The sequence below is a fragment of the Serinus canaria genome, chromosome 6 (assembly GCF_022539315.1).
Source record: "Serinus canaria isolate serCan28SL12 chromosome 6, serCan2020, whole genome shotgun sequence".
NCBI lineage: Eukaryota > Metazoa > Chordata > Aves > Passeriformes > Fringillidae > Serinus > Serinus canaria.
In genome coordinates this window covers 17,296,057-17,309,559 of record NC_066320.1, presented here as the reverse complement: position 1 = coordinate 17,309,559, position 13,503 = coordinate 17,296,057, and the positions used below count along the sequence as shown (strand labels likewise).

General features: G+C 38.9%; 1 protein-coding gene across 1 annotated transcript in view; it reads left to right on the top strand.

The window, feature by feature from the left end:
• Positions 1-13,503, top strand: part of FRMPD2 (FERM and PDZ domain containing 2) — a 56,758-nt gene that overhangs the window by 16,550 nt on the left and 26,705 nt on the right. Inside the window, exons 9-21 of the mRNA XM_050976447.1 lie at positions 656-806; positions 903-1,041; positions 1,934-2,086; positions 3,422-3,607; positions 4,491-4,647; positions 7,162-7,372; positions 8,249-8,352; positions 9,342-9,440; positions 10,500-10,607; positions 10,728-10,844; positions 11,297-11,532; positions 12,096-12,200; positions 13,140-13,233. Of these exons, the coding sequence (XP_050832404.1) occupies positions 656-806; positions 903-1,041; positions 1,934-2,086; positions 3,422-3,607; positions 4,491-4,647; positions 7,162-7,372; positions 8,249-8,352; positions 9,342-9,440; positions 10,500-10,607; positions 10,728-10,844; positions 11,297-11,532; positions 12,096-12,200; positions 13,140-13,233 (1,860 nt within the window). The remainder of the gene's footprint in view (positions 1-655; positions 807-902; positions 1,042-1,933; positions 2,087-3,421; positions 3,608-4,490; positions 4,648-7,161; positions 7,373-8,248; positions 8,353-9,341; positions 9,441-10,499; positions 10,608-10,727; positions 10,845-11,296; positions 11,533-12,095; positions 12,201-13,139; positions 13,234-13,503) is intronic.

Below are 13,503 nucleotides of genomic sequence, written 5' to 3'. Positions count from 1 at the left end.
TATGTTGGTTTGAACTGCACTGCAGTGATGTAAAGCACGTCTGCCCTAGGACTGGGCATCAGCACAGCCATACAACATTTACTGGCTGATATTCCCAGACAGAAAAGGCTGTGTCCCAGCCTTGCACTCAAATAACACTGAGCCATGCAGCTCCAGCAGAAATTCCAGGAAGCATTGCAGTGGGAAAAGCTGCCTGTGTTTATTCCTAGATACAAGTGGGAGTACAGGTTCAGCTGTGTCACCAACCACACCCACATCTCCCTAGTCCCCTTCTGATGGCAGGCACAGCTGAGGCACTGGGAAAGAGCACACCTTGTGTGTAGGGCATGAGGATTATAACGGGGTGCAGAACCTGAGTGGTGAGAAGAATGCAAGCCCCATGAATCCTTGAGTGATTTCTCAGATACCATACTAATCCAGCATCTAACATTTGTAATCCAAAATTACATACTGCCCTAAGTTCTACATCAAAGGAGCAATAAGTTAAATCATGACACAGAGAAGTAAATCTCAGCTGACATACCTTTTATACATTTTATTTTTTACTTTAATACATTTTATTTTTTATTGCTAGTGATATACTCTTTGAAGACAGCAGAATGAAGCTGCTGAAGTATAGCCAGGTTTATCACAGAACCCAAAATTCTCATTTCAGGTAAAGAATTCTTCTTTTTGGATGAGGACACCAAACTCTACAAAGTGGCCCCAGATGGCTGGAATGACCAACCCAAGAAGAAAATGTCCATCATTAATTTTACACTCTTTCTAAGGATAAAATTCTTTGTCAACCACTTTAATGTTATTCAGTAAGTGCAAAATTCTGCTGACTGAAGGAAAACCAGTAGCATTTAGGGATACCATCCAAAGCTCCTTCTGAGTTCCTAAACCCTTTTCTATTCCAGGCATGGCTTGACAAGGCATCAGTTTTACCTGCAGCTTCGTAAAGATATTTTGGAGGAGCGATTATATTGCAGTGATGAGACTGCCCTGAAACTCGGCGCTTTGGCTTTACAGGCAGAGCTTGGCAATTATGCTTCTGAGGTGTGGAGAAATAACACAGTATATCTCAGGGGTCTCTCTCTACAACTTTTGCAGCTTTTGTTTGTCACATAGAGTTTAAAGAAGAAATGTCAATAGCAGAGAACTTAAGTCCTCCAGATAAGTCCTTTAGACTTAATTATAAAAATTATTACAATATTCCTGATTATGGAGCTGTAATGAGCCAGGTGAATTTTACCAGGAAATGTGGCAGAATGATGAGAGAGTCTAGGACCTTCATAATTGATAACATATCCTAGAAACTCCAGAAAATCTGTAGAAGGTTTCCAACACAGGCCCAGCTTGGATGTGCAGAGGGGCTTAAAGAGATTAGTAAACAGGGAAGAGAAAAGAAAAGGAACACTTCAGAATTCCCAGCTATCTCATGTGTACGCTCAGATCCTCAAGCTGCAAAGACACAGAGGTCTCTGATTGTATATCTGAACTAGCTGTCCTAGTTTTCAAGGGTAAAGAAAACACCCATTTATGTTGGCTTCCATATCTTCAGCTGTGTAAATCAGGGTAGCTCTGTTAATTGAACTCTGAGTGGTCTGATCCATGTGGTCAGATCTACCATGGCAATGGGTCCCCACTGTGTGTGGTACTGATGCAGCTGTAGCTGTCAGCTCTAAGAGCAGGACACACCTGCAGGCCCAGCTCCTTTCTCCCCTTTGCCCAAAGAAGTGGAGTGGGCTCTGAGCAGCTGCCTGAGCACAGGGGCAAGAGGCAATTTGGCTGTCAGGACACTACGTGCTGTTACCACTTTCCTTTGGGAAATGGCAGCAGGGTGACTTTTGCATATGGGTCATCCTGAAAATGAAATGCAATGAATAGGAAAGTCAAGAAAGAACAAAAGGCTCCTGTCTCTTTGTTTTTTCAATTTTCCCCCCCACAGATGCATGGGAAGAGCTATTTTCGTGTTGAAGACTACGTCCCAGCCAGTCGAATAGAGAAAATGACCCTGGCATATGTACAGAGAGAGCTTGCTAAATTACATCGTATGAATCGCTCCCTATTTGAGGATGAAGCTGAACTAGAATTTTTAAAGGTAACTTGCCATACCCCAAACACTATTTATTAATTTTGAGGTAGAAAGCTTCTCTCTATTTAACACTGTCTATTTTCTTCTTGCCCGATACAGTGTATTTTAGATGTGGTGAAAAAAATTGAACAGTCAACAAAAACCTCAGAATTTCATTCTGCTGTAGATACTGTCACTTATCACTGAGAGTTTTCATAGCACATTTTAGTGTATTTGCAGCATTCTAAGGTTTGATGTAAATTTTTGGCAGGTTACCAACATGTCTGGGTTCCTGAAGATTATAAAACATGAGAATAAGCACTTTTTTGACTTCTGAAATTACAGCAGCTGTTCAGCCACTTCCTAAACATGTAGCGATTGTTTGTTTAAAAGCATCTATGAGCCCTGGAAGTGAGGAAGGAGTTATCTGAAGTATTTTCTCACTTGACTATTTCTCTAGGTCTCTAAAGTGTCATGATTATGTGGGATTTAACTTTTTTCCTGCTAATTTCTCTTTCTCCCCAAACCTCTCTGTTTTCCGTCAAATGAAAAATATCAGGGATTAGATAATGGATAAATACCAGTAGTCATTTTGCTGCAGTGCCACATGCTGGTATTTATAGCATCATTTTAGTTCAGTTGCTATTAAATTATATTAGTTCCTCATCTAACACTGTCAGTGCAATTGAAGAAATAGATTGAAGCTTAGCTTTAATGACAGTCCCATCATGTGTGGCAAATCCAATGAAGATAAAGCAGCTTTGTTAGTATCTGTTTCAATGACTAAGTCTGTAGAAGGAGCCAACTCATCATACAAAGTGAGAAAGACAGACCCCATGGCAAGAACATGTACATTCCAAGTATGAAAGGGATTAAAAATTAAAACCCAGATTCAGCTAGTGATTATGGATGCCCCAGTTTTCAGGAATTGAACATTTGTACTTTGGTTACTTTCTGAAAAAACAGATCTTCTTAAAGTATTTTATTTTGGTCACTGAAAATCTCTGTTCACAATTGAAAAGTCATTTGAGGATTCTAAATTAGCTTCCCAGAAAGAAAATATAAGGTTTTAGGATAAACTCACGTTAGTCTGCAGATCAGACAGTAAATCCTAGTCATATTCCATAGTTCTGTAACACATCTGAGTCACATTTTAACTTCTGTGGCCAAGTACAGGAGGTAGAAACACAAGCATGAGCACCCAGAACCTCTGGGTGAGTTTCTCAGAATATCCCCTGCATGGTTAGATGGCAGGGGCAGACACTGGCTCCTGACACTCAAAAGCACTTTCTCCTCCATCTGCCTTTCTTCCCATGAATCTTTTTGAATAAGAGCATGGTAAAAGCACTTTTTCTCTACAAGGTGACTCAGCAACTTCCTGAATATGGAGTGTTATTCTATCGTGTGTCCCAAGAGAAGAAAGGGACAGAAGGGGACATCATCCTGGGAATCTGTGCCAAAGGCATCATCGTCTATGAGAACAAAAATCACACAAGAATTGCCAGTTTAAGATTCCAGTGGCGTGAAACAGAGAGAATTTCAGCTCACGTGAGTTGGAACTGAATCTCTTCTCTACTCTACTGCTTTTCTGCCTTCCTGTCGCTTTGATGAATTAATTGCATCCAGAGCAAGAATTAGATTCACTCTACATGGGCAAGTCCTTTCTGAAAAGAGTTTAAAATCAAAGCTGGATCTGGATGCGCATATGAACATACTGAGTTCTTTGTGAGGTATAGTTCTGCAGTATTTATGCCAAGGCCAAAGACAAATTACCATAAAACTGAATAATCTGGTGCTGACTATTACAGAGACTATGCCAAATCTCTCCATGGCATATTCTATATATTTAGTCCTTTCTTGCCTTTACTGCTCTTTTCTTCTGTTTTTCTGCCCAGGTCATGGGATGATGTCATCAATTTTCCAGATCTCATTATTCCCACCCTCATCTCTTAGTATATTGAAGACAGCTAACAAACTAGTATTGGTGATAAGATTGTGACCCATTTCTAAATGGGATTTTGACATTAGAGGTATATCAAAGTACTGTTGTACAGTTTTGGTGTCAAACTGGATCACAGATTTCCCAGCTTGTTTGCTCTCCAAAAATGATCCTTCTCCCGCCTGAAGATATGTTCCTTTTCATATTAAATTTGTTCAATAATTTTAACATCTGCAGGGCCAAATTTTGCAGTTTTAGCAACCTGCTATCACTGAATTCAATGTCCTAAGGTTCTTGACTTTTGACATAGAAGAATCATGATCCCAATGCCAGACACCTGGCTTACAAGTGCTGAATTTACAAGAAGACAAAAGAGATGCAGTCAGGCATAAATACAACTGAACAAACCAACAAGATTATGTAAATGAACTGTCAGTGCCTCAGTGTAATGACTGATATATAAAGCAGCCTGTGCTTTTTTTACCTCTTCAGAGAAAAAAATTCATGATTGAAAGCAGCTTCAGTGGCAAGAAACACACCTTCATTACTGATACAGCAAAGACATGTAAATACCTACTGGACCTCTGCTCTGCCCAGCACAAATTCAATGCACAGATGAATTCTAGGCAACTTCGTCAAACTTTATCAGGTGAGGTGTAAATACACTTTTGTTACTGGGACCACAGGATGTGGTTATGTTTTAGGTAAGGTGCATTCACCAAATCTGAGAACTAGAACCTGCTACCTCAGTTTCACTCTGCTTCAGTTAGAAAATAATGTCTCCTACTACACTGAAAGTTTGAAGAGTCTAATTTGTCTAATTAAGTCTAATCTGGGACGTGCATATGAGTAGGCATGTGCAGGGGGATTATCTGATGAAAACAGCTATGTAGCTAAACTCAGATTTAAAGAATAAATAAGCATGATTTTACTTCCTTTCAGGAGAATTCTGCTGCTGAGAATTCTGCAGAAATATATCAGACCTATCCCAAATGTAACCTGAAAAACGTTCTACACAAATTAAAACTATAATAGTGCCCAAACATGCTGGAGCTGCACTTAGCTATTTTGCATAAAACAGGGATGCAACCCAGTGGTTCAGTCCCAGGGCAAAACCACCAAATCACTAAAGGCACATGAGTCATACCCACTGAACTATACAGCTGCTAGCTGCTCTTAGATTTTGCCATGTCTGTGAAAGATTATGACCAGTACGTCCTCAGGCTTCAGATTTTCCATAGTTTCTAACAAGATTCTGCTACATCCAGGGCAGATACATAGCACATCTCACCTACAGTTCTCAGCATGTTCTGAAAAGATGGGTGGGGATTATTATGGGGAAACTGAGGCACATAAGAAATAGGAACCTAAGCTGACAACTGTTATCACTCTTGAATTCAGTGGAGCAACATGAGTTTTCACTAACTCATCCACTGCCTTGAGCAGAACCATGATCATTTACAACTCCTGAGTGTTTGACCTGGTGAGTCACCGCAGGAGAATCAAGTGTCCTGCTGTATCTGCTGGGATCCTCCTTTCTGTAGTAAAACCATAAAAGTGTTGGCAACAAATTCTACCATGGCATGTAATAGGATGATTGATATATTGTCTCCTCACCACTTAAATTATATCATGAAAGGTGAAATTTTTGTACAAAATTGCTACTATGGGAAAAGGCCCTAGGATGGCATTTAGGTTCAAGGAATCTTGAACCTAAATGTTTGCTTTTTGACATCTCCAGCTTCTAACATAATTTAGTGGGAATGTCCTTTATTGCATTCAAATGAGTGCTAACAGTGCATCTTACAGTTACCTGTGTTACATTTGCTTGTGGTAACTTATCTTTAAAAAACTACTACATCCCATATTTAACAGAATAAAATTATTGAGAACTAAGAAAATTATAATCCAAGTGCTGATTACAAGTATACCAAATTGGTGAAACAAGCCAGACTTACAGGCCCCGTGACCACAATTCTGGGATTCAGTGTGTGCCCAGAAGAAAAGATTACTAAGGTAGTGACAGACAGGAGTTCAAAATTCTGCCTTTGCCACCACAGTGAGACTGTAAGAGATTATGAGGGTCTTTCTGCATGCTTCTGCTTCTGATGCACTGTTCAGATGTATGAGCAACCATCACTTCAAAACGTGAAGCAACTTCAGAATCACCGTGGCAACTCCCAGGCTGCGCTAATTCTCTGGACAGTTAAGCCTTCTGATGCCTTAAGAAATGCCTCTGATCAAAGTCACAGAGGAAAGAGGGAACCTAGATTTAATTCTGAAGATTAGTGTTCTAGAGAGTTGTATTCAGGCTGCCATTTGTTAGGAAAATACACGGGAGTTTAGTTCTCATGTACAAGCAGAATTTAAGCTCATGTTTTGCTAGCCTGTATCAAGCTGAGTTTTTGTTTTATTTTTCAGTGTTTCTCCAATTGCCTGCTGTCTCTCTATCCTCCAAGTTCCCTCTCAAGCCCACCCATTGGGAACCTAAATAAATTATTATCTCCTTCAGCAACACTTTGTTTCAGAAAAATGAAATCTTTTGAGAGGACAGATTTTTATATAGCAGAGCCCAGGAATCATTAAGCAAATAGTAGATTTCACAGAAAGGGAGAAAACTGGACAGCAAGTGTTGCCACCAAGATGGTCCCCATTTGACTTCACTTGTGCAAACGACTCAGTTCCTTGGTGTCTCTCTGAACTTTGGAGAGCACATGTTCCTAGAGTTCCTGTCTTCTCAGATATAAATGTACTGGAGTAGAAGGCCTGTGAAGGATGAGAAACTACCAACCTGGATAATTCAGACTCTAAAAGACAGGTGTTTCTTATACACCAATCATTTACAAAATACACTTCACAGAAATATTCAGGTTCAAATTAAATAGGGTTGTACATTTCACCTGTCTTTGTGGAAAATGTATTTTTAGTATAATTCACAGAAATTAAACCTAAATGCAGCATATACTTTTTATGAAAGAAACTCTTTCTACTCACCCCTAGGCCTAGGTATCCTTAAGGATAAAAGAACAAATATATCTGTAATGACAGTATTTTTTTCTGGCATATTCAAAAGATTTTATTTAAATTTCCTTTAAGCTTAAAAAGTTGAAATAATATCAGTGGATTTGTCTTTGTTTCTTCCCCTCTTTTGCTTCTCTTTCAGAGGACAGTAAATTTGTGGAAATAGACAAATCGAATTCTGCATATGCAGCTCAGCATGAACACCTTGCCCTTATTCAGAGACTGTCTCGCTCAGAGAATGTGCTCTATGGAGCAAACCTGGAAAACCTGTCTGCTGGGATGATGAGCAAATCTTGTGATAACCTCAGTGTGGAAACCAACAACAGGACTAGACACAAAAGCAATCTTGGCAGGTAGGTTTGCCTTTTCTCTCTGAATGTCTGTAAGAAGATGGACATATACAATTTTTTTTTTTAAAGTTCTTATTGTGGTCATACCAAAAGGTCTGGGGCTCCATGGTGCCAGCAGTAGTGCAAATTCAGGCAGGAAGTTATTGAACCAACAGAGAGCAACTTGAAAAAGAGTGACATTTAAATTTGTACCAGACTCAAGAAGAAACCACTAATTGGGTTATGAGGAAGTATAGAAATGAGGGAGAATAAATGTAAAATCTTAGCTGTCTGTATATCTTCACTGGAAATTACAGTATGTGAATTAAAAAACCATCAGGAGCTGGTTTTGATCAGGAATGCAGAGATCATTATTTAGTTGTTTCCTCCATGTCCAAATGTGCAATTCATAGGGAACAGTGCAAGAACTTCTCCCTCTTTGTGATGGTGCATTCATTTGTGTAGGTGGTTACTATAGCTGCACAGCCCCAAGATGAATTCTAGTGCCTTTCAGAGTACTAGGAGTTAGAAAAGAGTCAAGGAGAACATGAACTACCAGACAAACTTTCAGACATGGTTTTGTCTAAATGGACAACAGGTCTAAATGAATCATGGTGAAGCTATGCTGTGTTTTCCTGATACCTGCAGTCAGCTCAAACCAAAACACAGGAGGAACCAGTCATGATGAGAGGTCTAGTGGCAGCTGTTATTTGGAAGCAAATGCTGGCAAGGATAAACCACTTCTCCCCTAAAATGAAATATGTCCCAGAAATCAGAATACTCATTGAAAGGCTCTAAACCTGTGCATTTCCAACTTGGCTTTGACAGACTAATGACAATGAAGGGTGCTAAACACCACTCCTCATTTTTTATTGTAACACAGTCTTCCTTTCCATGCAGATCTCTATCAGGGCTGTCCCAGTCAGGAATGCACATCAATTTGAATGGAAAGCAAAGGAGTTATGACTTCCTCTCTATCCATTCAACTCAGAACACCACCAGTGGTGAGTATAATAATCACAAAGAGAGACAGTACCCTTCCATGTTTATTGTTTCAATAGAAGAAGACCAACATATATTTCACTTACAGATTAAAGACTATCCTTTTTTTACCTCTAGTCCTGGAAATTAATCCAGAGTTTAGCAAGACAAGCTGTTTTCTTCCCCTTAACTCCCACTGTGCATCAGGTTCAGTGGTAAGGGACTTGGTGATAAAATCATTCTATAATGGTGCCTAATGCTCTACAGAGATGTAGCTCGGTACACCCAGAGACTCTTGCATGGGACAACATCCCTGTGCTCAGAGGTCATTGTTTGGTTCAAAACTGAGATCTACAACTCAATAAATAATGCATGAAACAGCATAGGCTCCAAGTCTTTCCTCTTCTCCTGCACTTGCATAACACTTCCTGGAATAAGGACTGGATATCTAATTTTCTATCAGAAGCCAGACTGCATGCACATGGGGAACCAATCTATGGAATATGAAGCTGTGCTTATCTGGTTAGTTCCTTTAAAAATTAGAACAGTATTATAAACACACTGTGGCAATTGCCCAAGCTTAAGTAGTCATCATTGCATTCAGTGTTGGCTGGATTGCACCTTCAGATCCAAAAGGGCCCACAGGGCCAAAGGCTAGAGCCCACAGGAGATTTTGTGTCCAAATCACCCTCAGGTTCAATGGGCACTACATGTCTGACTCTTTAAATATTCTAATCTTAATAAAAATGTTGCAGAAAAATATGTATTCTCCCAGAAAGGAACATTGTAGGACGAGGTTGCACAGCTCTGTACAAAGTTTTTTCAAAAGAATAAAAACTTCTGAACACTTGTTTGAGCTTCCTTCCAGAATTATATTGATTCAAAGTAACAGTGATGTTGAAATCAAGGATAAAACATATATCCATTTTTGAAGGTCCAGCTTTGCATAATACACGAATATTCTGTCTCCCAGCATTAATCTACATTTATTCTAGCTATTTTGTTTCTGCAGCGCCTGGATCACCAGCCATCCAAAAGGAAGTTTTGCTAAGAGGTCTAGAAAGAGAAATCATATGTGTCAGCCTAAAACGTGACCCTAAGAATGGATTTGGTAAGTAAGGAACATAAATATTGTGTTTGTTACTGTGACCATCAGATCCTGCTGCTAACACTGATGCTTGCTGACTCAGGCTGGGCAAGACTGTAAACTCCTTTAGTCCATTTATTCTTCTTATAGAGTACCAATCTTTGTGAAGGACTCAGAATTTCCAGGACTGAAAAGGACTAAGCACATAAATCAAGACAATTATATTTTCAGAGGATTAAATAAGGCCACAGAGACGAAAGGAACCAAGTGCTAAGAGTAGATTGAGAAAAACATGGTTTTAGTTTTGTATCTGAAATACACATGTACTGATTTTATTTATCTTAGATCTTACAGGTGTTGCCAGTGGGGATGCAAAATATTTACACCAATTTCACATGAATGTTTCCCAACTTTTGGATTGTTATCTGGATAATATTTTTCTTATCTAATACCTTAATCATACTGTATCGAGTTCTTGTGGATGAGTTCGGACCACCAGTTTTCACAAATGACCATTAATACAATTAAGAATCAAACTTATAAATGGTGCAGGACTGTGTGTAATATCCTAATCCCAAATCCAACTGTTATGGAAGTGAGAAGAATATATTTCAATAGTCAGAGCTAGGATAGTGAAACTGAACTACTGAACAATAGATTTAATTTTCTTAGATCTCTTACATTACTTCAGGTTTCCTGGTTGCATGATATTGAATGATGTTCAAATTTATCTAATGAGATTTTATAACATTTCCCTCCAGCAGGTGTTAAATGCTGCAGGTCCACCTAGTTCATGACTCATGAAAGAAAGTAGTTAGAGTCTCTAAAAGTACTGAGCCAGGAAAACATTATTATTGGGAAATTATATCTAAGTAGTGACCAAAGTCACCTGCACACTTTAATTATAATGTAAGTTTAAAGCTCTCCCAATTAGAGACCTTGATGCCCTGTAAATCAAAGCTCCCCATCCTTCAGATCATGCACAAAAGGTATGTCACTGGAGTAAGAGCCTTTTGTACTCCTAAGATTCATCTTTTTTAATACTGCCAGTGTTTGCATTCTCATGCTATCTCTTTTTTGCAGGTTTTGTAATTATTGGAGGAGAAAATGTAGGAAAATTAGACCTTGGTATCTTTATCGCTTCAATTATCCCTGGGGGACCTGCAGACAGAGCTGGAAATATCAAACCAGGTCATTTTCTGTACTTTTTAATTAGAATTAAAATATTTGCATAGTTTAAAGTTAGCTACTCTGGATTTATTTCCTTATTTAGATGTGTTTTTTCTTGCTTTTTTTTTTTTTTTTCTTAAGGAGGACGACTCATCTCTGTGAATAATATTAGTCTTGAGGGTGTTTCATTTAATACTGCAGTTAAAATCATACAGAACTCTTCTGATGAAGTGGAGCTCATCATCTCTCAACCCAAAGGTATAAAGGCAAAGGCCCTTGCTGGCTCTGGGATGCTAATGGTTAACTCAGGACACTCATCCTCAATAGGCACTGGGATGTAGTACTACATTCCTGCTACCGACTGCCAGTTAGAACAACCATACACTAAAATAGTCGACTTCTGGTAGGTATCATGTGATGTCTCTGCTACATCAGTGTGAAAAAAATCTATTATGGGCTGCCTTGCTGAAAACTAAAGGAATTTCGGCATTTCTTTCTCTGACAGAGAGGCAGTGAGGAAGCAAACGCTTTTCTGAGCACCTACAATAGCAGTGCTCCATTTCACATTGACTAACTCATTTTACAGATCTGACTTCACAATCAGTTGAAATAAGTTACTTTGTCCTCTTGTGCTGGGTTATAATAATATTTTTCTTTAAGTTTTCTTGCTATTTGTATTCAACAATGTCTTATTTTGATATGGCTTACAGACATGTATGAAGAAGGATTAAATGAAGAAAAGAATCTATCAAGAGGAAACAGCACTAGTGGATCTGAGATCTCTTGTGTAGACGGTGGGAGAAAAAAGATTCAGGATTGTCATACAGCTGTCCCCAAAGAACAGGACACAAATATAGATGAACTTGAGAAGACTCTCTCTTGGAATTTAGCATCAAAATTGGGCCCTAGGATTCCAGTTCCTTCAGCTGATAGCCTGGATATAGAGGTAACTGAGATTTTGATGCTGCTCAGTAATGTTACACCCAGCACACAACATATAACAACATACCAGATACAAATAGAAGGACTAGTCACTGTGAAGGAAAGGAGATAGAAAACCTTCAAATAAATTACACTGGAAATGTCAAAATGATAGACATGTCAAGAATATGCGAATGAACAGGGAAACTGTTCAACAAAATGTTTTAAAAATTCTCCTTCCTTTTCCAGTGGAGGGAAAAAATTTTGATTATTTTCTTGCAATCTTCTAAGTTTTCAAACCAGTCCCAGAACATGCCATGTCTAATTTCCTACTTTTAGACATCCTCCCTATATATACTCAGGTTATGTGCATTTAGACAGATTGCATTTTGAGTAGCATTAGCTTAAGCTTCCAATAATATCAGAGATATAAATGGTATTGCTCCAGGTTTGCAGTGACAGCAGGATCAAACCTTATACATCTTCTGGAAATGCTCTCTTCCTTTTTTTTTTTAATTCCTCTCCCCCCCCCCTCACTTTTTAAACCAAGATGCTGTAATCTCATTAAAGTTTTTATTTTTGAGACAGGCAGCTGATTCTTCCCACTTACCATCTCCATCAGAAACCAACTCAAAGGAAGTCTACACGGTGGAGCTTGTTAAAGAAGACGGGACTTTTGGAATCAGCGTGACTGCAAGTGTCACTGTTAATCTTTAATTGTCTGTCAAATTGTTACCTGACTGAGAACAAAGACAAAAGATAGGCTGACAACAGAAACTGTTAGCATGGCACATTGTAAACCTAAGTGTCCAACTGATTGACATAGAATGCATGAAGGACTGTCTCTGCTCATTGTCTGGTTCTTACCCACACCATCTGGGAAAGAAGTGTCCTGGCATAAAGCCCGTGGCAGTACAAACCCTTTTTGTCCTGACCAGACTTGAGAACAAGACTTACCACTGAAAGCAGAGTTTGGTCAGGGAGGACTAGAGAAGGTCAGGGAGGATTAGAGAAGAAATGTCTGCAGCATTTGGATAACAAGTCCTTGTCCTAGCTATTTAATTTGAATTAAATAGGCTGAGATGTCTTTAAAGTCTTTGCTGAAATGGAATGTGAAGCAACAGCCATTTCATTGCCTGCAGAAGAAATTAAGGGCCATTTTTTTCATCTGAATTTGGCCAGGGGATGTAGATGGACAGAAAATGATTCTTAGGTTAATCTGGAATTTCTCTGAGTGCTCAAATTCAGGTCCATGCTTGATATATTGTCCGAAAGATTAATAATTGAAGAATGGATGTTGCACAGCTTAGAAGCTGAGCTAGAGAATAACTGAAAGATGCAAGACCATTTTATGTGTGCATAGGGAGAAATTTATGAACATTTAGTAAATATTTTTATATAGTCACATAGAAATACATTGCATTTTCCTGAGAGAATAAAATAAGATTACTGCCTATGGAAGTATATTAAAACTAGATGGGGTTTTGGAGTAATATCCTCTTTCCTTTTTCCCAATATTTAAAGCAGAAAGTAATTCCTGAAGCAGTTACTTTGCAATGCATGTGTAAGTTGCTTTGATGTTTACCACAGGAAGAATACATGAAGACACTAATCTGTGGGCATGTTTTGCAGGGTGGAATTAACACCAGTGTGCGTCATGGTGGGATATATGTGAAGTCAATTATTCCCAGTGGACCAGCAGATAAGAATGGACAAATAAAGATAGGTAACATGTCTGGCAATAAAACCCTGGGCTGCAGTGAGTTTACTGTTAGTGTGGACAGTGAAACACATTTGGGATTGGTGGTGCTACAACCGCAAAGTGTAATATATGGTCCATCATTCCTGAGCCTGTTCCTGTAGTACATGTAGGGATCCCACTGAAATGATAGAAGCCTCACACCAACATTGTAGAGTTACCTTCTGTGGCTGCCATCAGGCTAGTGACCCTGACATCATTGCTACTGTGCTAACCAGATGCTATCACTGCATTTAC